This window comes from Aquarana catesbeiana, linkage group LG04 (assembly GCF_042186555.1).
Source record: "Aquarana catesbeiana isolate 2022-GZ linkage group LG04, ASM4218655v1, whole genome shotgun sequence".
Lineage (NCBI taxonomy): Eukaryota > Metazoa > Chordata > Amphibia > Anura > Ranidae > Aquarana > Aquarana catesbeiana.
In genome coordinates, this window is record NC_133327.1 from 381,809,181 (window position 1) to 381,829,694 (window position 20,514).

A 20,514-nucleotide genomic window follows, 5' to 3' on the forward strand; every position below is an offset into this window, starting at 1 on the left:
TATTCATTATCCACATCCTTCACTATGCTTGGCTTTATAAATACTCAGTAGAAAAAGGTACCATTCAATTGTTTTTAGGTACATAAATAACAACAGCTACTTGAAATATTAAAATTAAAGTTTCCTTGTCAATACAAGGAAACTTTGATTTGTAAAAAAATACATGCAATAGTGAACTATACCTGTATAATCATACAACACGAAATGCAAAGACGCCACCTCTATTTATTTATTTATTTCAGGTACTTATATAGCGCTGTCAATTTACGCAGCGCTTTACATATACATTGTACATTCACATCAGTCCCTACCCTCAAGGAGCTTACAATCTAAGGTCCCTATCTCACATTCATACATACTAGGGACAATTTAGACAGGATCCAATTAACCTACCAGCATGTCTTTGGAGTGTGGGAGGAAACCGGAGTACCCGGGGGAAACCCACGCAGGCACAGGGAGAACATGCAAACTCCAGGCAGGTAGTGTCGTGGTTGGGATTCAAACCAGCGACCCTTCTTACTGCTAGGCGAGAGTTCTACCCACTACACCACTGTGCCACCTCTAAATTAGGCCCATACACACATACTGTAAGGATTACATAAATTCAAACAGTATAGTTGCAATGTTTGGACCTCCATTGGGCTAATAAATACTTAATCTCGGTTGATGAATAATCCACTTCTTCAAGAGCAATGTTGAGGAGGAATACACTCTTAAAAATGCACCCGTCTGTGGGTATGCCAAAGATGGGTGGGGAACCCAGAAGCTATAAAAGGTGCGTATGACCTAGAAACCAGTAGGAGGGTTGAGATGGATGACATGTACCAAAAACCCATAATGGCTTTACTGTATAAATACAATGTGAAGTGAGGGGCTCCCAGGGATAAATCATCAAAAATTAAGACTAAATGAAACCATGGACCACCAATGCAGGTATATCTATTACTAAATAACTAGTAATAAGCCAGGAGATCCTCGATGGTTATAATGTAACATGGCCAGGCTATACAGTAAGTCATGTGTACAGTAAGGCACCAATTAATTCAAATTCCTAATATGCAATATGGTCAGACTTTACAATAGGAACCGTCCAATGTAAAACCAAGTTCTTACAAGCATCCAATAACAATCACATCCTCTGGTGCACTTTATAAATACACTTGCACATTTGTAAGACCAAAACCTATACTTAATCCATATTCAAATTTCAGAATTTTATATCACTAAAATTCAGTAACATCATGAAGTTGCTTGTTTGTCATTAGTGATAATATTATCATAATATAACATAATGACTTTTAATCTTATCTACTCGCTAATGAACAATTTCGGACAGATGGCATGCCTTAAAATTTAAGTATATATACCAGTACAATATACCAGATAAACATTCTAAGTAAATCCATTAGTTTTACTAAATGCTTTGCATTAAGAAGCCCTTTGCCACTCAGTCTTTTTCCATTGCTTTTAATACACATAATGAGTAATGTAATTACTTAATTGCACACTTTATCAATATATACGAAACTTAATATTTACAGTTAACTGATTGGCTATAAAATATTGATTTAGTATACATGTTTTGCTTGTTAAGTTTTATTGTAAAATCTTTTTCCAGCCTGTGCTTAATGTCTCCCCCCTTTCACTATCCTTATCTCTATTCCTGTTACACATATGTATAAAAGTAATTAATAAGTAGGATTTTTTTTTAAATAACAAACATGTTATGCTTACCTGCTCTGTGTAATGGTTTTGCACAAAACCGCAGCCCTGATCCTTCTCTTCTGGGGTTCCCCACAGACGCTCCTGGCTCCTTCTGCCTTTGAGTACCACCCTTAGCAAGCTGCTTACTGAGGGGATACTTGTGCATGCTCGATCTCGAGCTGCATTGTGCGCGTGTATAACACACACATTTCAGCTCGACCCCTCTCCCTTCTTATTGGATTTCATTGACAGCAGCAGGAGCCAATGGTTCCTGTTGCTCTCACTGAGTCCAGTGAGAGGAGGGAAAACAGCACTGCTGCTCTCGCTCTCGAGCACAGCACTGGACTGACATTGGGCTCAGGTAAGCATTTGGAGGGGGGGTGCTGTACGTAAAAAGTTTTTTATCTTAATGCAGAGAATGCCATTTGCTATGTTTTTATATGTAAGAATAGAAAGTTGGGATGGATGACCTAAACATGATACTGTATGATGGCGGCACTGTTAACGCTTAGCTAACTGATATTCTGTGCAATAAAAAGTAGGTTTGGATTTGTGAATGGTTCATATCGGCCTCTGTTGATGGTTCAGGACCCCTAAGAGTGTTACTGGCAGGCTTAGCAACATGGATTAAGTTTTTCCACACTTTTAGTAATAATGGCCAATAAGGTAACTCTTACTACTTAAGAATGTGGCATGCATGCATTTTGCACAAAAATAAGGACCACTACAGTGTGCAATAAGAACATTACAGCTGGGCTGTTCCCATGTCCCCCCCTCTATCCTTTTAAAGATGACTTACCCAGGGGCATTTCCACCCTAATCACTACACATGAAAAACCTGGATCCCAATTTAACTGTACTTTAATTAAGGGGTGCCATTCTTGAGATAGATGCCCATCTCTTACAAACCTGATTAAATATTAGCCCTCAAGGACCCTAAGACCCCAACTGGCTGCAATGACAAAATAAAAAGTTGCTTGGTAGGCTTTAAACAACATTACCTATTCGATATTCTTATCTAAAAAAATCCTAACTGGGTGCAGGATGGTGGTAATGTTGATTCAACCCTTTACCCATAGGCATGCGCACAGGGTGTGCCAGGTGTGTCTGGGCACACCCTAATCACCCTGTGTGGTGCAGATTGCCCCTGTTTAGACCCCTGACATTTCACCAAAGCCCCCTAATGGGGTTCCTTAAAAATTTGTAGAAAATAATACAATTTTAGAAAATAATAAAAATAAAATAATATAAATGAAAACTACTGACACCATCCACTGCCCTACTGACATCAATCTCTGCCATACTGGCACTGTCCACTGCTCTATTGACACCATCAGTACTGTATATATACACATGCATACACACATACTGAATGTGTTTGAGCTTTGAGGTGCACAGCCTAATGCAATAGGCTGTACACACCTATGACTGTACCCCTCTTCTGGACACCTGGACTCTGGGTGATCTCTCTCCCTTAGGACCCTCTTCCTTTGTTCCTCACCTTATGACTCAGATCTCCAATCAGGGTAAATACCTACTTCCTCTCACCATGTCTCTCCATAAAATCTACATTTTCATTTGGGAAAGTCCATTCACTCCAAAATCAAATGTTAGAAGCAAACTTTTTTGAAGTACTTTTTAACGGTATTCATTAAATCATTGAATGTACTGATGAGAATTTTTGTACAAATGAATGTAGGAAAATTCATACGAACGTTCATGCAAAAATCTACTAGTGTATAGCTAGCATTAGGTTTCCTTCTTGTTCAACTCCAGGCCTATGTTTTATGATTTTTGTAAAGGCAGAACATATTTACGCACTATAATATCTGTTGGCCTGTGCCCCCACATAATTCAAGGGGCAGAAAGGGAGCAGTGCATAGCAAATGTATTGGCATCAAAGTGCCCGAACCTGAAACCAAACTCTGCAACCTTTGTTAAGCCAGTCTGCCCCTAAAGTGTTATGCTTTTAGGAAAAAAACTCTGCGTGTATTTCTGAAAGCAAATTGAAAGACCAACATGCTTTTGTCAACAGCATACATTTTCATTCAGGTGGGATATAATGAACGCTTATAGTACATGGGATGCCTGATACAAAAGTAGCAATTATTCAATGTATTAAGGTGATTATTGGGAATGAGCCGAGCAGCTAAATACAATCATGACCCATCCATTAAAAAAAAACCTTGGTTGTGTATATTACTGTTTTTTTTCACGCATTTTTCCTACACAAGCATTCAGTTTCAACACATATATTTATTCACAATGAAAATATATTATTCTGACAATAAAAATACCACAGTAAAAATGAAACAATACAGGACAATCATTTTACTGTGGTTGGGATGCAAGATGTAACCCCATGTTTTTTACATTGGTGTTATTTCCAACATCAACCTAGATGACCTATAATTATATTGTATATGTATAAACCAAAATTGGAGTTTACCTATTACTCCTGAAGTAGTAGCTGCAGGCCATATTATGCATTGGGTCTGGCTATATTACAGCACTTCCTTATAATGTCCGGGGCCCTTGCAATTAGCAGGGACCCTCATGGGAGAGTACAAAGGGCAGTTTTGTCTTGCTCTCCTTTCCTTTTCTATTTCAGGTTGCTATTGAATTCTCCTGCCGTTTCTCCCACAGCAACAAGCAGCTAATTGGTGCCTTTTGGCGGGTCTGTATTCGCGCCGCTCTGGAGCCTTTATAAGCCGGATTCTACCCTCATGCTCCAGCCACCTGAAGAGGAATGGACCGCGCTCCCTGTGCCCTTGATGGACAACATGGAATCCTTACTGAGAAGGCTGAGAGCTCCGGGGGTGAGGAATGGCTCAGGCAGTGTTTAGGAGAAAACCCACCTGCCGTTTTTTCACCTGCCATCTCTGTACCAGCTCAGCCTATTCCTGAGGTACAAGGAGCCCGTGTCGCTACACCAGGCAGCTCTTGCCCCCCTGACAGGAGAGGTAGAAGACAGAAGAAAGATCCCCCTGCCTCCTCAAACAGCAGGAATGATAGCAGCAGCCGTAGGTCTCAGCCTGGAAGTCCTAGGACCCCTGCTCCTGCCTTTTCAGAGAATACTCAGCAGCCAGGCACCTCTGCTGACACAGAGGGACTTGGCAATGTTCCAGCCCACATGTCTGGTGAGATTCCCTTATCTTCTGTTAAAGTGTCTAATACTGTTTGCAATCCTTTAACCTTTTCATTGCCAAATGTACAATTAGAGAACCGGGACTTTTCTAATACATCACAACCTGCTGGGGCTGGGTACTTTCCTCACCTTTCTGATTCAATTCAGCCTACTGGCATAGCACAGGGTTCACCCTACTTGGATACAATACAGAATGCACAACTTCTTGGTGCACTACTAGGCACCCAATCCCTGGGTGCATTACAAGGTGCACAGCCTCTTGGTGCTTTTCATGGGTCACATTCTGTTGGTGCTTTACAAGGTGCACAGTCTTTTGGTGCTTTACAAAGTGCACAGTCTTTTGGTGCTTTACAAGGTGCACAGTCTGTTGGTGTTTTACAAGGTGCACAGCTTATTGGTGCATTACAAGGCACACAAGTTGTTGGTACACCTCATGGTGTTCAGCATATGGGTGCATTACAAGGTGCACAAGTTGTTGGTACACCACAAGGTGTGCAGCATATTCGTGCATTTCTAAGCGCATACCCTATCGGTGCTGTGCAAGGTGCACAATCATTTGGTGCATTGCAAGGTGCACAACATATTGGTGCATTGCAAAATGTTTTGATTTTTGGTACATTGCAGGATGCACAGTCAAATATTATGTTTAGAAATGCATTACCTATTGGAAATAGTACTAATACTGTTCCCATGGCTAATGTTTCTCATGATTCTCAGAATATTGGTTCAGTAAGAGACAGTGCACGTACCTAGCATAGCTCTAATTTTTCTAAATTGTCTGATGTCTCTGTTGGATAATACTAAGCTTTCACACCTGATTAACAGTCAGACCGCTCAAATTTACAGGGAATCTGTTGTTTCACTACAACCTAGTCCTATGAATCTTCCAATAGTCCCACCTAAGTCAGTTATAGCCGAATCTTGTATGAAGGAAGCGCTTCCTTGTGAAATGTCACCATTAGGTTTTCACCTATCTTCTTTGGTTAAGGAGAAAATTTGGAAAGGTGACTACGTTGACATTTTATCACTGTTGCCTTCATCGAAAGAATTTCTTTCAAAACTAGATAAGAAGGCTGAGGACCGATCGGAAGAAGATAGGAGAAGAGCTATTCCAAGATCGTTCCAGAATTGGTTTGCAAGCTTTTTGTATATACGCGTTGGTAATGGGTGAGAAATTTCCGGAGAAATGTTCCGGATTGTTTCAACATTTAGATATTGTTGCAAAAGCCTTTAGGCATTTTGGAGGCAGTTCACCCCTCATCACGCTGGGGAATTAAGGATGTAGGTTTGTGGCTGAACTTATTGCTTCCTCAGAAGCCATTATTTCAGAACAAGCCTTCCAGCTCCACTCATAATTCCTTTCGTAAATGTGTGTGCTTTGCCTTTAATGAAGGGCAATGTAAATTCTTGTCCAGCTGTAGGTATAGACATGAATGTTCATACTGCACAGGGTCCCACCCTGCTTGTTGCTGTTTTCGACAAGCATCTGCCGCTCAGCAACAATCAAGAGATTCCAATGTTAAAAGCTCAGAAGCCAGTGAGATTGTCAGAAATGTTACCTTGGTTAGAAATCTATCCAGACAACAAGATGGGGGAACTGCTTCATAGTGGGTTTGGCGAAGGTTTTTTTGGTTCCCGTTTTCTCTGGGGAAGGTTGTGTAATAGTTAAGAACTTGCGGTCAGTGTTTTACCATCTAGAGGTTGTAACAGAGAAAATTGAAAGGGAAAGGAAGAAAGGCAGAATTGCAGGTCCATTTTCATCTCCCCCCTACTAATTTTAGAGTCTCACCTTTGGGTGTAGTCCCTAAGACCCCTTTCACACTGAGGCGCTTTTCAGGCACTTTCACGCTAAAAAAAGCACCTGAAAAGCTCACGAAAACCTATTTCCATTAAAATCAATGAATGCTTTCACACTGGGGCAGTGGGCTGGCAGGGCAATGAAAAAACGCCCCTCTCCATTGAAATGAATGAAAAGCTCTTCAAAAGCTCCTGAAAAGCTCTTTAAAAGCACTCACTGTTTTACTAGAAGTTTAGAAGCGCCTCAGTGTGAAAGGGGCCTTAGAATGAGCCTGGCTCTTTTCGATTAATTCATCACCTTTCCTACGCCCCAGGCAAATCTCTGAATGATGAGGTCTCTGATTTTGAAGCTTCAGTTTCCTACGTCTCTTTTGACTAGGCACTAATTCTACTCAAACAATATAGTCAATATTCATTATTAGCCAAAGCAGATGTCAAATCAGCTTTTCGCCTACTACCAGTTCATCCTCAAGGTTTTAGTTCTTTGGGTTTCCATTTCAATAATCAATTTTATTACGATATGTGTATGCCGATGGGTTTTTCTTTATCTTGCTTTTACTTTGAAGCCTTTTTTCATCTTTTCTTCAATGGGTTTTATCTATATCATATCCTTACAGTGGGTCTATTCATTATTTGGATGATTTTTTACTTGTGGGTCCAGCTAATTCATCTATTTGTTTAGAAACACTATCCTGTTTCTTTGATATATGTAAATCATTCGGGATTCTTTTAGCTCAGGAGAAAACAATTTTTCCTGCCACTAACGTCGAATTCCTGGGCATCATCATTGATTCCAATGCCATGGAATTTCGTCTTCCACTGTCTAAACTAGTTAGGATCAGGTCCTTGATCGCCATGTTTTTGTCAAAGCGCAAAGTCCTTCTTAAAGATGTCCAGTCGTTACTCGGGCTCTTTGCCTTTTTGGCTATGATCATTCCTATCGCCAGGATTTTTTCCCATAGACTTGCTATGGCTACGAAGGGTTTAAAAAACCTTTTACGCTCATATCTCTATCTCTAAATCCATCAAGGAAGACCTGAAGGTGTGGGATGAATTTTTAATAGGATTCAACGGTTCTACGGTGTGGCAAAATGACTTTGTTTATCTTCAAAATCAGAGTTTGTTGTTTAAATTGCTCTGTTTCTTAGTTTTACATTGCATGAGGTTCGATATATGGTTGAAAGCAAAACACTTACACACTGTGACTAATAGTATTGCAGACTCATTGTCTCATTTGCAGGTTTCCAGATTCCGGGAGCTGGCACCAGAAGCAGGCCTGATTGAATCCCAATGCTCAGCTTACCTCTGGGTTTGATTTGGGACTAGTTACTGCCAATTGGAAGAATTCTGTCACATACAAAACATGGGAAGAATATCTCCAAGCTTGGTCAAAGTGGTGTATCTTTTGCTCTATGTATAACCTGAAGGTTACTGTTATCAATTCATATACAGCCTTGTCATTTGTTTCTTTCTTATTAAAATCTGGTCTTAGTGCATCTTCCGTTAACAAAATACTAGCTGGAGTCTCGTTTTTTCTGAAATTCTTTGATCTCCCTCCACTGTCCTCCTTCTTTTCGGTTTGTCAGGTGCTCAAAGGTTTTAGACATTCCAACCCAGTTAGAGATGGTAGGAGACCTATTTCTATTGACTTGCTAAGAAAATTAATGTCGGTTTTGCACTTCATCTGTTTCTCCCCTTTTGAAGTAGTTTTGTTTAGAACAGCCTTTTCTATTGCATTTTTTGGAGCCTTAAGAGTTGGAGAATTTTCAGCTCCCAATAAATCTTCAAGCTCCTTTTTACTGGATAGTGATGTGTCAATTTTTGTTGACTCAGTAAATCAAAATCTGATAAAGCAGGTAAAGGTTGTTTTATCACCATATACAGATCTTCTAATATTGACATTTGCCCAGTCACTAATATTTAGAATTTTCTTGCATTCAGACCTTCCTTTAGCGGCTCTCTTTTTATTCATTTGGATCTTTACCCCCTTACCAGATACCAATTTTCTTCTGTCCTCTCCGCTTGCCTTAAGCATCAGGCCTTTCAGGTTTTCACTTCTCCTCCCAGTCATTTAGGATAAGGGCTGCCACATTAGCTAGCTCTCTGGGTTTCTCCTAGGATGAACCTTCAAAGATAGGGTAGATGGGATAATAACAGACATATAAGATTTACATTCGTCCAGATTTAATTATCAATTAATTTTATTTTTCAGGTCCTCCAAAAATTACGGTCTGGATTGTTGGCCACTCTTTTATATACAGTATAGGGCCCAGAAGAGGGCAGCATCCAGGACTTATACTGAGACTCTTAGTTTAAATGAAAGTACATTTCAAATTTATTGGCAAGGTATCAGAGGATTAAGATGGAGACATTTAAAGGATGTTCTAATTAATTTATCTAGTATATGGCCCAATCCAGACTTGATCATAATGCATGCTGGGGCAAATGACCTGGGCAAGGGTAAAACCTGGGACCTTCTTTGCAAAATTAAACAGGATTTATACTCCTTTAAAGTCCTGTTTCCACATACCATTTTTGTTTTTTCTGAAATGGTACCTACATTACTTTGGTCACCATTCGAAAAATTGTTCTATTTAGACAAGATGCGTAGACGTTTGAATCGCACAATTCACAATTTTTTGAATTAGTCTAATGGTTTTTCATATCGCCATTTTGAGTTGGAGGGATTTATCCCAGGTCTATTTAGACCGGACTTACATTATATACATGACAGTACATTATACATACAGTACATTTATCCAATATAGGTTTGGATATATTCAACATGGGTTTGCAGAGCATGGTTGAGCAAGCCACTGTGTTTTTTGGGGGACCTCAGCCAGTTGCTTCACGCCTGGCCTAGGCTGGTGGGGTTGTCATCCAGTCTAGTCTGTTTTGATGTATTTGCTAATTTGAGGCATATGAAAATATAAATATGCAGAGATTTAAGTTTGGTTATTGTAAATATTGTAATTATTAAACCTGGGTTACCCTTAAATAAACACCGTGGCCAGTTATGACCAATTAAACTTATTGGTGTTGCGAGACTCTTTATTTGCATAATTTATGCTACTTTGTGCTATCCCATGTCCGGGTCCCTTGCAATAAGCAGGGACCCTCATGGGAGAGTACAAAAGGCAGTTTTGCCTTGCTCTCCTTTCCTTTTCTATTTCAGGTTGCTATTGGTTTCTCCTGCCATTTCTCCCACAGCAACAAGCAGCTAATTGGTGCCTTTTGGCGGGTCTGTATTCACACAGTTCTGGAGCCTTTATAAGCCGGATTCTCCCCTCGTGCTCCAGTCACCTGAAGAGGAACGGACTGCACTCCCTACCACCCTCCCTTCCCGGTCACGGTGTTGTTTAGAGGTGTTGTCATCCAGTCTAGTCTGGATGGACAGCAGTATTTGTTTTGATGTATTTGCTAATTTGAGGCATATGAAAATTTAAATGTGCAGAGATTTAAGTTTGGTTATTGTAATTATTAAACCTGGGTTACCCTTAAATAAAGACCGTGGCCAGTTATGACCATTTAAACTTATTGGTGTTGTCAGACTCTTTATTTGTCAGATTCCTTATTTGTATAATTTATGCTACTTTGTGCTATCCCATGCAGGTAAGCAACTGACTCTTTTTTTCTTCCTGTGTTTTCTTATGACCCTGAATCTCCTCTGTGCTGCCTTTAGTAGTAATTCTTTTAAGGGTTAGTATTTACAGTATGCACCGTAAATAGCATATTTTATTAATATCTATGGCATTTGTGTATATCTATACCTATATATATCTATAGATATATATCTATAGCTATATATATATATATATATATATATATATATATATATATATATATATATATATATATATATATATATATATATATTACTCTATATTTTGTATATATAATTTAGGGGGTTTATCTTATTGTAAACTGATATATCAAATGTGCGACGCTTAAATAGCTATACAACTAATATACATGTGTAACACAAATACAACAAATAACCAGAAAATATATCCTGTGATGCAAGGGTAATTAATAAATGTCCAAAAAATAATAATAATATAATAAAGTGTTCATGCTCTGTGTATAGCACAAAGATCCTTAATAATGTAGTATCCTGTGATACAAAGGTAAAGTGTCCAAAAAAAATATATAAGTAAATTTCACGTGCTTCGTGTATTGCACAAGAAATCCTTAATGATAATATTTCAAAAATTCATTATGAAAACATAAAACGTGATGATGGTGATGATATCTTCATGCAGTGTCCACTCATCCTCCACCAGATGTACCCTCACCTTAAGGGCTTTATATAAAAGCCTGTGATAAATATTATTATCATCTTGAAAAGAGCCTCCTGTGTTTTTGACCAATACACAGAAGATTTGTAACAACTGAAGGTAAGCAGACCAGTACAATAGTTCTAGGGTATTAATTGTTAGGTGTAGTTTGGCAACTGGACAATGATGCATTTTTTCTTATTACAGGAGCAATGGTGGACAAATTTACCTCACCACATTTCCTGCCACAATTCTTTGAAATGTACCAAGACCTTCCATGTCTATGGAAAGTATGCTCCAAAGACTACTCAGACCGTCAAAAATGTAATGAAACATATACTAAATTAGCGGAACTATGCACTGTTGTGTATGCCAAAGCAGATATATCCTATGTGACCAAAAAAATTGCAAATTTGCGTACTAGCTTCAAAAAAGAAATGAATAAAATGAATGAATCCAAAAGATCTGGTGCAGGTGCAGATCAAGTATACATGCCACGCCTGTGGTATTTTGAGAGTCTACATTTTCTGACTGACCAGCATAGGCTTGCCCACGGGGTGTGCCGGGTGTGCCCAGGCACACCCTAATCGCCACGCGCGCATATCACTCTGTGTGGTGGCGTCGGGCTTCTTTTTCAGCGTAGGGCTTTTTTTCAACTACCTCTGGTACTGCCCTGCACTTGCCGCGTTCTCCTGTCATCTGAACACACAGAAGTGAGGTTTCTGTGTCAACAAATGACAGCGCTCCTCTCCCGGCGGCTGCCTGCACTGAACCCTTCACATTCCCTGTCCCATGCCAGCGATAGCAGAAGATTGGGCTGGGGTTGTGCACAGCAACGCTAGCCCGGCAGCAGCACCTTGTGAAGCCTGTGTCCTCCCTGCAGCCTGAACTCTCCTATGGAACATGGCCGGATCTAAGGGGATGCTGGGGTGGGCTAGGCACCCCCAGATTTCAATTGCGCCCCCAGGAAATTCCCCTCTCTCATGGATGCTGTGTCCAGGCAGGGTTTCACATCGTTGATATCAGCAGAAGCTAGAACTACAGCAGCTATCACTCACAATGCTTTCAGCTTTCAGCCAGCACACTCCCCCTGCAGCCACCCCTCCGCTCCATGAATGTTGGAGAAGAGAGGGTTCAGTTTGCTCCGCCTCCTCCTATCTCTTTGTCTGCCCTGCCCAAATCAAAATCCCCGTGTGCAGCCAGTGTTGTGTGCCTGAGAAAGCGATGTGTGGGCGGGAGATCTACAGCAGCTTCAGCTAGTTCGTGGCCTGAGCCTGCAGAGACCAGCCTATGATGAGTGAGTATTTCACTGAACTCTCTACATCGCCCCCCTTCTCCCCCTCTGTCCCCCCCTCCCCCCATCTGTCTCCCCCCTCCTCCCCTATCTGTCCCCCCTTCTCCACATGTCTCCCCACTAATCCTCCATCTGTCCCCCCTCCTCCCCTTCTCCCCAATCTGTCCCCCCCTCTTTCACAATCTGCCCCCCCTTCTCCACAATCTGTCCCCCCTTCTCCCCAACCTGTCCCCCCCCTCTCCCCAACCTGTCCCCCCCCTCTCCCCAATCTGTCCTCCCTTCTGTCCCATCTGTCTCCCCCTCCTCCCCTATCTGTCCCCCCTTCTCCACATGTCTCCCCCACTAATCCCCCATCTGTCCCCCCCTCCTCCCTTTCTCCACCATCTGTTCCCCCCTTCTCCCCAATCTGTCCCCCCTTCTGTCTCATCTGTCTCCCCCTCCTCCCCTTCTCCACATGTCTCCCCCATCTGCCCCCCCCTTCTCCCCAATCTGTCCCCCCTTCTGTCCCATCTGTCTCCCCCTCCTCCCCTATCTGTCCCCCCTTCTCCACATTTCTCCCCCACTAATCCCCCATCTGTACCCCCTTCTCCCCAATCTGTCTCCCCCTTATCCCCAATTTGCCTCCCTTCTCCCCAATCTGTCTCCCCCATCGCCCCCCTTTCCCCATCTGTCTCCTTCCTCCTTCTCCCTATCTGTCTTTCCCCATCTTCCCCCCTTCTCCCCCACCTGTCCCCCCTTCCCCCATCTGTCTCCCCCCTCCTCCCCCTCTTCCCTGAACTCTGCTCTCTATGCGTAGCACACACATCAACTCTGCACTCTATAGGCAGCGCACACCTGAACTCTATAGGCAGCGCACACCTGAACTCTGCACTCTATAGCAATTCTGCTCTCTATGCCCAGCGCACACCTGAACCCTGCACTCTATAGACAGCACACACCTGAACTCTGCACTCTATAGACAGCACACACTTAAACTCTGCACTCTATAGGCAGCACACACCTGAACTCTTCACTCTATAGGCAGCACACACCTGAACTCTTCACTCTATAGGCAGCACACACCTGAACTCTGCACTAGGGCTGAAACAACTAATCGGTTAATTGACAACTAATCGATTATGAAATTAATCGATTACTATTTTCATAACTGATTAATCGTCCAGTAACATAATGGGGTTAAAAAAATAAAATGAGCCCTTTATAGTACAAAAAGAGCAAATGATCGCTACTGTAAATATTACTTTCACCGTTCTACAGTAAAAAAATGGACCACTTACAGTAGCGATTATTTGCTTATTTTGTACTATAAAGGGCTCATTTTAGTTTCTTTTAACCCCATTATGTTACTAAACGTCTTAGACCTGGTTCACATCTATGTGTTTTTTGGTGCTTTTTGCAGAAACACACTACAGTTCATTTAACATGGTTTCCTATGGGACACGGTCACATCTATGCCAATGCTTATTTGGAAAGGGTCAAGGACTTTTTTTTTTTAACGCAAAACTGTGCTTTTTAGCTTCAATATACTTCAATGGAGAAGCTGCAGAAAAGCATGTAATGCATTTTTGCAGCAATTTGTATTTTTTAATCTGCCCAACAACAAATTGGCCAAAAAACAGGTATTTCTCTTCTAATAGTGTATACAGTATATCTCCTGTAATAGTGTATATACAGTATATCTCTTTTGTCTGTTATTCTCAGAGTGGATTCAATATTTTGCTACCTTAACCATATAGTTGGTTGTTTATATTTACCACTGCATAGAGATTTTTAAGAATAAATTGCCCTTTTTTTAAAACTTTACATATTAACTAAATTAAACATCACACTTTTTTTTAAAGGTTATTAACCGATTAATCGATTAATCGAAACAATAATCGGCCAACTAATTGATTATGAAAATAATCGTTAGTTGCAGCCCTACTCTGCACTCTATAGGCAGCACACACCTGAACTCTGCACTCTATAGGCAGCACACACCTGAACTCTGCACTCTATAGGCAGCACACACCTGAACTCTGCACTCTATAGGAATTCTGCTCTCTATGAGCAGCGCACACCTGAACTCTGCACTCTATAGGAATTCTGCTCTGTATCCACAGTGCACACCTGAACCCTGCACTCTATAGGCAGCGCACACCTGAACTCTGCACTCTATAGCAGCGCACACCTGAACTCTGCACTCTATAGACAGCACACACCTGAACTCTGCACTCTATAGGTACCCTGCTCTCTGTGCGCAGCGCACACCTGAACTCTTTACTCTATAGGTAGCACACACCTGCTCTCTGCACTCTCGCAGCACACATCTAAGCTCTGTACTTTATATGCAGCGTACACCAGAACGCGGCACTCATATGTGTGTTTGAGCTTTGGGGTGCACACCCTAATGCAACAGGCTGTGCACACCTATGCTGACCAGGAAGAAGCACGACCCTCTGTGTCAAGTTTAGACAGTATCAGTGGAAATATTTCAGGAGATGAAGAAGATGGAACATTTGAGGAAATGGCAGACAGTCAGGTAGAGTCATAATATTATTTTTTTTATACACTGTTATACAGATCAGAAAATCAAAATTGAAGATAATACATAATAAGAGATAAATGCAGCCACTTAAATTTACATATATTATTTAGAGATTGTTTTGCCAATCTACTGCTCCATGACCCAGAAAATTTTGCATATAATCCAGGCGATTCTGACGAACGAGTTGACTTGAGAGACGTGGTGGGGCATGGCCTAAGTTTATTAACCCTCTGTATTATTACACCACTCATCAGGCATGACATCCCCAGAGAGAGTATCTTCCTGGTCCACCAAGGATTGTGGCATGTAAGTGGAGCTAGTATGCCTTAAGAAATTATGCAACACACAGCAACAATGAACTATAGTGTCAATTTTTGGGGGGGCTACATTTATTGCTGTATGGAAGATACGAAAGCGGTTGGCCATAATACCAAAAGCATTTTCTACAACTCATCAAGCACGAGATAACCTGTAATTAAAGATTTTTTGATCGGGTGTAAGGTTTTTAAGGGCAAATGGTTTCAACACATGGTCAGATAATTCAAACGCGTCATCTGCAGCAAATATGAAGTTTAGTCCTTCCACTGTGTCCTCTTGGGATGGTAGATTTAGAAAGACATTTTTTAAACTATGAAAAAAAGTGTTTTTCTCATTTATTCCCCCATCAGAATTTAGTCCATTTTTGCCAATGTCCACAAAGATAAACTCATACTTTGCATTCACGATTGCCATTAGGACGATGCTAAAGTAGCCTGTGTAATTATAATAGAAGGAGCCAGATTTTGCTGGGGGCGTTATGCAAACATGCTTTCCGTCTATGGCACCACCACAGTTGAGGAAATTCCAATAGTCGTTAAATTGTTTAGCTGTTGCTTTTCATTCCTCCACAGATGCTGGTAGCTGTGCAAAGGTAAAAATATATGTTAAAAACATATTACATAGTTAGTAAGGTTGAATAAAGACACCAGTCCATCCAGTTCAACCTGAGTGAGTGTGGGTGCGTGTCTACAATTATCCCTATTTATTTAAGGTACCCATACAGCGCTGTCAATTTACGCAGCACTCCACACATACATCGCACACTCACCTTGGTCCCTACCCTCAAGGAGCCCACAATCGAAGGTCCCCAACTCACATTTATATACTAGGGCCAATTTTGGACAGAAGCCAATTAACCTACCAGCATGTCTTTGGAGTTTAGGCTATATTTAAGGCTTAATTCTCAATAAAGTTATTTATTTTGCTTTATTATACAGGATCTATTTGGCAATGAAACACAAACTGTCACATCACCACCAGTAAGCAGGAACAAAAAGAGAAAGACAAGGCAAGATTCTACAGGCAACTTTCTACTACAAGCATCTGCAGCATTAAATCAGAAGAGGGATGAATGTGATGACCTGGGTGCATTTGCTGCCAAGAAAATATGCAGGATGTCAGAAGACCAAAAACAATTACTGGAACCATTACTCATTCAGCTTCTTATTAAAGGGTTAAGGGGGGACCTGACCACAAATACGCACTTAGCTGAGAACAAAACCACACACACCCAATCATCGCAACTACCTCAACAAATGCATCAGTGGCACGTACCATTCACACAGCAGGATCGTCCGCAAAACAACTGGGGACATGATTATCAGTACACATCTTTGTGAATCACATACATTTGGTTTAAAATACGTTATCTTTGTCAGTTTGACATGTTATGAACTAATTTGAGTTTACTGATATGTTTAGAGCTTCTAAATTCAAAGTTTAACAAAGCAAGCTGTACAGTGTTTGAGAATTAAAAATAAAAGCACTGTGTCATTACCTTTAAGTATTCATCTTGCATGATTCTTATGATGGCTTGGCAGGTCTCAGGTATGATGCAGCCAAGCGACTGGGCAGAGATTCCAGTGGTGAATTTGAGGTCTTCAAAACTTCGTTGCCAAAAAATGAAGTGTTGCTACCAGTCTCTGCCTCGCCGTGATGCTAGGACTGTGCCTTTTTTTGTTATGAGGGGTGACACTTGACTCAGTAGCGGCTGAAAGGACTCATGAGGCATCCTCAGATAGTTACGATAATCATCAGGATTGTTTTCCTTCAGCTCTCATATGAGAGAAGTCATCACGGTTCTTCAGCCACTCTTTACTCCATAACCTTCGCCTTTTGCTTCTGGGCTCCTCTGCTTGTTGTATAGCCTTCACTCCAAGCATTACTATGGCAATGGTCCTCTCATCCACATCTATATTGAACGTGGTGTAGTAGATTTCTACTATGCACAGGGTTTGTTCCGACGAACGTTGCTCCTCTGAGCGTATACGTGAACCACAGGAAGTCACAGTGCAGAGGTCAAACACATTTTGACACTTCCTTTTTATATGCAAGAACAGAAAAAAAACTATACATTAATGTTCATAAACGATTTATCGTCCGAAAATCGTTACTTACCTGATGGCGTGATCGTTTGCGTTCACTGCCGAACGTTCGTTTTTTTTAAATGGGTTCAGCCATTTTTTTGTATAGTGTATGGCCAGCATTACTCATTCAGAAATACTTGCTGCCCTGCCATCTAAAAGGTAAGAAATATAAAAAAACAATTAGGTATGCTATGTGAATGGGAACACAAAATAAACATAAAGTGGGGTTTTATGAAATCTGTAGCTAAAGCCAAATACCCTTTAAAGCTTATATAACTGATTAAATATGTATTATATTTCAGCTTACCAGTTGTTAGATGTGCTGGCTATATTAGTTTTCTTTCTTCACAATTTTATTTTCATCTGATGATCCTGCCAGTAATACACTTCTTGTCCTAAGGGTGACAACTACATTTCTGGCAGAATCAACAGGTATTGTTTTGCACTTATTGAATAGATATATCAAAACTCAATTGTATATTTATTAGACTAGAAGAAAACAAATAACAGAAGTCTTTGCTTAGGATTTACATTTACTTTAAAGGAGAAGTCCAGCCTGAACCATTTGTTTTGCACTCCTGTGACCCATTTTCAGCAGAGAATGGACTGAAGTCTGCTCTCTGCTGACGTCACTGGAATCAGTCCAGGGACCGCGTCATCCCGACTATAAAGTCTGGATCTGCCAGGTGCCTGGACTGATACCTGTCTCAGCCTCTCAGAGAGCCGCTGAGAGCCTGAAACGGCCGCTCCCCGCCCCTCTACAGCTCAGCGCTCCAGTGAGCGTGGAGGAGCAGAGCAGAGAGATGCTGATTGACAGTAAGCAGCTCTCTGCGATGCATATTAGCTCATTATGCCTTTGTCTTGCAGGGTTTTTTTTGTTTTTGTTTTTTTGGAGGTTTACAACCTCTTTAAATGTTTAGCTGGAGAAGGATTTAAAGGCTAAGGGTTGAAGCATGTTCAAAACCCAAAAACAAAAATGTAACCCTTACGCTGCTTATACACTGCTCAAATTTTGGCACATTCCTGCCGAATCAGCCAAAATTTGAGTTGTGGGTAGTCCTGTTGGCACTCTCCCAATCGCACTTTGTTGAAGAAGCCATTCCAAAAATACAGTCCGATGCAAGCACTGTTCAGGTATTTGGTGGATTTCTCTTAATGAACCTGCAAGGCTCAACTAGCGAAATTTAAAGAATGACCAGCTTTAGATGTGGCTGCATTAGTTTCCTTTTTCTTTTTTTTTCACTTGGTGAACATGCCAGTATCACACTTCCTGTCCTATTGAGACAACTATTACTCACAGTATTGTATCTATGGAGAGGCTGCTTTCCTGACTTGAATGACAAACACCTACCTCTCCCCCTCTTTTAATCTCAATTACATAGGGAGTAGAGATTTTGTAGTTCACCGAAGTTAGCTGGGGAAACTGATAACATCATTTAGTTCAGTTCAGTTCAGTACACAGGGAGTTAGAAGGATACTGCATTTCTGTCAAGATCGCACAGTAGTCATTGCACATATAGTGAAAATTGCTAATAGCAAAAGTGATTTTGTGACTGAATTTGACCTCAGTATTGTATAAGTGCTAGAAAATAAATCTCAATGCGGTTACAAAAAAAAAAAAAAAAATGTGATAATAGTAATTTAATAAGGGAGAAAAAAACACACTATCATATAAAAATATAAATAAACCCGTGTGTAACCATAGGCATGTAGCAAAGGGACAAACACAATACTAATTTCAAATGCAAGTGAAAGCAGACAAATAATAGTCCATAAAAACATCCAAAGTGTGCAGCAATGGCTGAAAGCTCACTGTTGCTAGAGATGCCAGACAGTCTCTTGAATAGACATATGGACAGTGGATAGATACACCCGGGAGTGCCTTCACCTTCCAAGGGAATTAAAAAAAAAGGGGGGGTACTCTTACCAGAGGTAATGGACCCCACTCACCGTACGGTGGTGGATCTATCAGGCATGGAAACGAAGATGTGGAGTCAGGCTGCCGGGATGAGCCATACGATCGCCTCGTCTGTGGTCCGATGGAAATCCAGAGAGGCCACCGATTGTGAAGATGGATAGAACTCACCAACAGCAGGCAAAGGCAAATGCAGCTCTCCAAATACGTCTCCTCCAGAAGTGGTTGCATATTCAAGGCATTAAATAGAGAAAGGGCCTCCACATAGCGTAAATCCAATGATGGAATTTATTAAAGTAAAAAATATATGAATGAATGAGTATCAATAGTAAAAAAACGGTTCAATTGAACAGTAAAAACAGCGCAGTATGAGATGGCTAAGGCTTCAACTGGGGTACCCCAGTTTTCTGCTTGTTTTCTGTTCCAAATGCCCCACAGCATAAACTCACTAATGAATCTGCTATATAACTTATTTAATATTTTTACATATGTTTGTTATATCCAGTGTTGCCCAAGCTGCATTTTTTGTATACAGCATTGTTCTGCCTGGGCTTTAGCTGTGTATCCAGTGATGTTTCTGTTTTACAAAATTTACTAAATGAGTAACAATAATATGAAACAAATGGTAAAAAGGGTTAGTTTCCTAATTTTCTGTTGAATTCGTTTACGATTTTAGTATCCTGTAAAACATATAAATAGTATGAATATATATTTTTTTCAAACTCACAAATTTATTTTTGTATTATACACAGGGTGGCTTTACCAGAAAGTATTCCCTTAGCTCAAAGACTGGAACTCTGCTACCAGAATTTCCTAGTGCACAGCATCTCGTGTTACAAGGATGTTTATCTAAAGAAAAGGTAAGAATAACTGCATACCACACTATAATGAAAAAAATAATTTCCTGGGGATTTTTCTGCTCCCAAGTTAAAGGTAGATACCTTTTGCTTGTCTGGAAGGAAAAGAACACACCAGAATTTTTTTTTTCTGTGATGGTTTATTGCATCATTTGACACATTTACCCCATAAAAGACTAATCATCTGGAAGTTTTAATTATTTAATGTGGTAAAACAAACCACCTTGCAAAATGCAGATGAATTCAGGATAAATTAATAGGGGCCTGCTGTACCATTGTATGAAAAATGATCCTATTCTCTTTGTATTGTTTCCTTTTTATGAAATCCCTGGTGTTCCTGCCAGTCCCTTTACTTTCCTATTAAAAACTGACCACAATAAGCAGGAGAACACACAGTGGTCAGTTCTCTAACTATGCTGCTCTCTTCCAATGTCCAGATTTATCCTGACAACCCCCCCCCCCAAACCTGCACAACATTTCACTGGGAAGATCAGTGTGCTGCTGTTTCTCCTTACCCCAGCTCTTATGCAGCTGAGAACAGAGGGGATGTGATCAGTTATAAAAAAGGGAAAAAAGGTATTTATTATTAA

At 40.7% G+C, this 20,514-nt stretch overlaps 1 protein-coding gene across 1 annotated transcript in view; it reads left to right on the forward strand.

Moving 5' to 3' along the window:
• The window catches only part of RFX6 (regulatory factor X6), a 215,435-nt gene that overhangs the window by 95,094 nt on the left and 99,827 nt on the right, over nt 1-20,514 (forward strand). Inside the window, exon 7 of the mRNA XM_073629129.1 lies at nt 19,820-19,927. Within this exon, the coding sequence (XP_073485230.1) occupies nt 19,820-19,927 (108 nt within the window). The remainder of the gene's footprint in view (nt 1-19,819; nt 19,928-20,514) is intronic.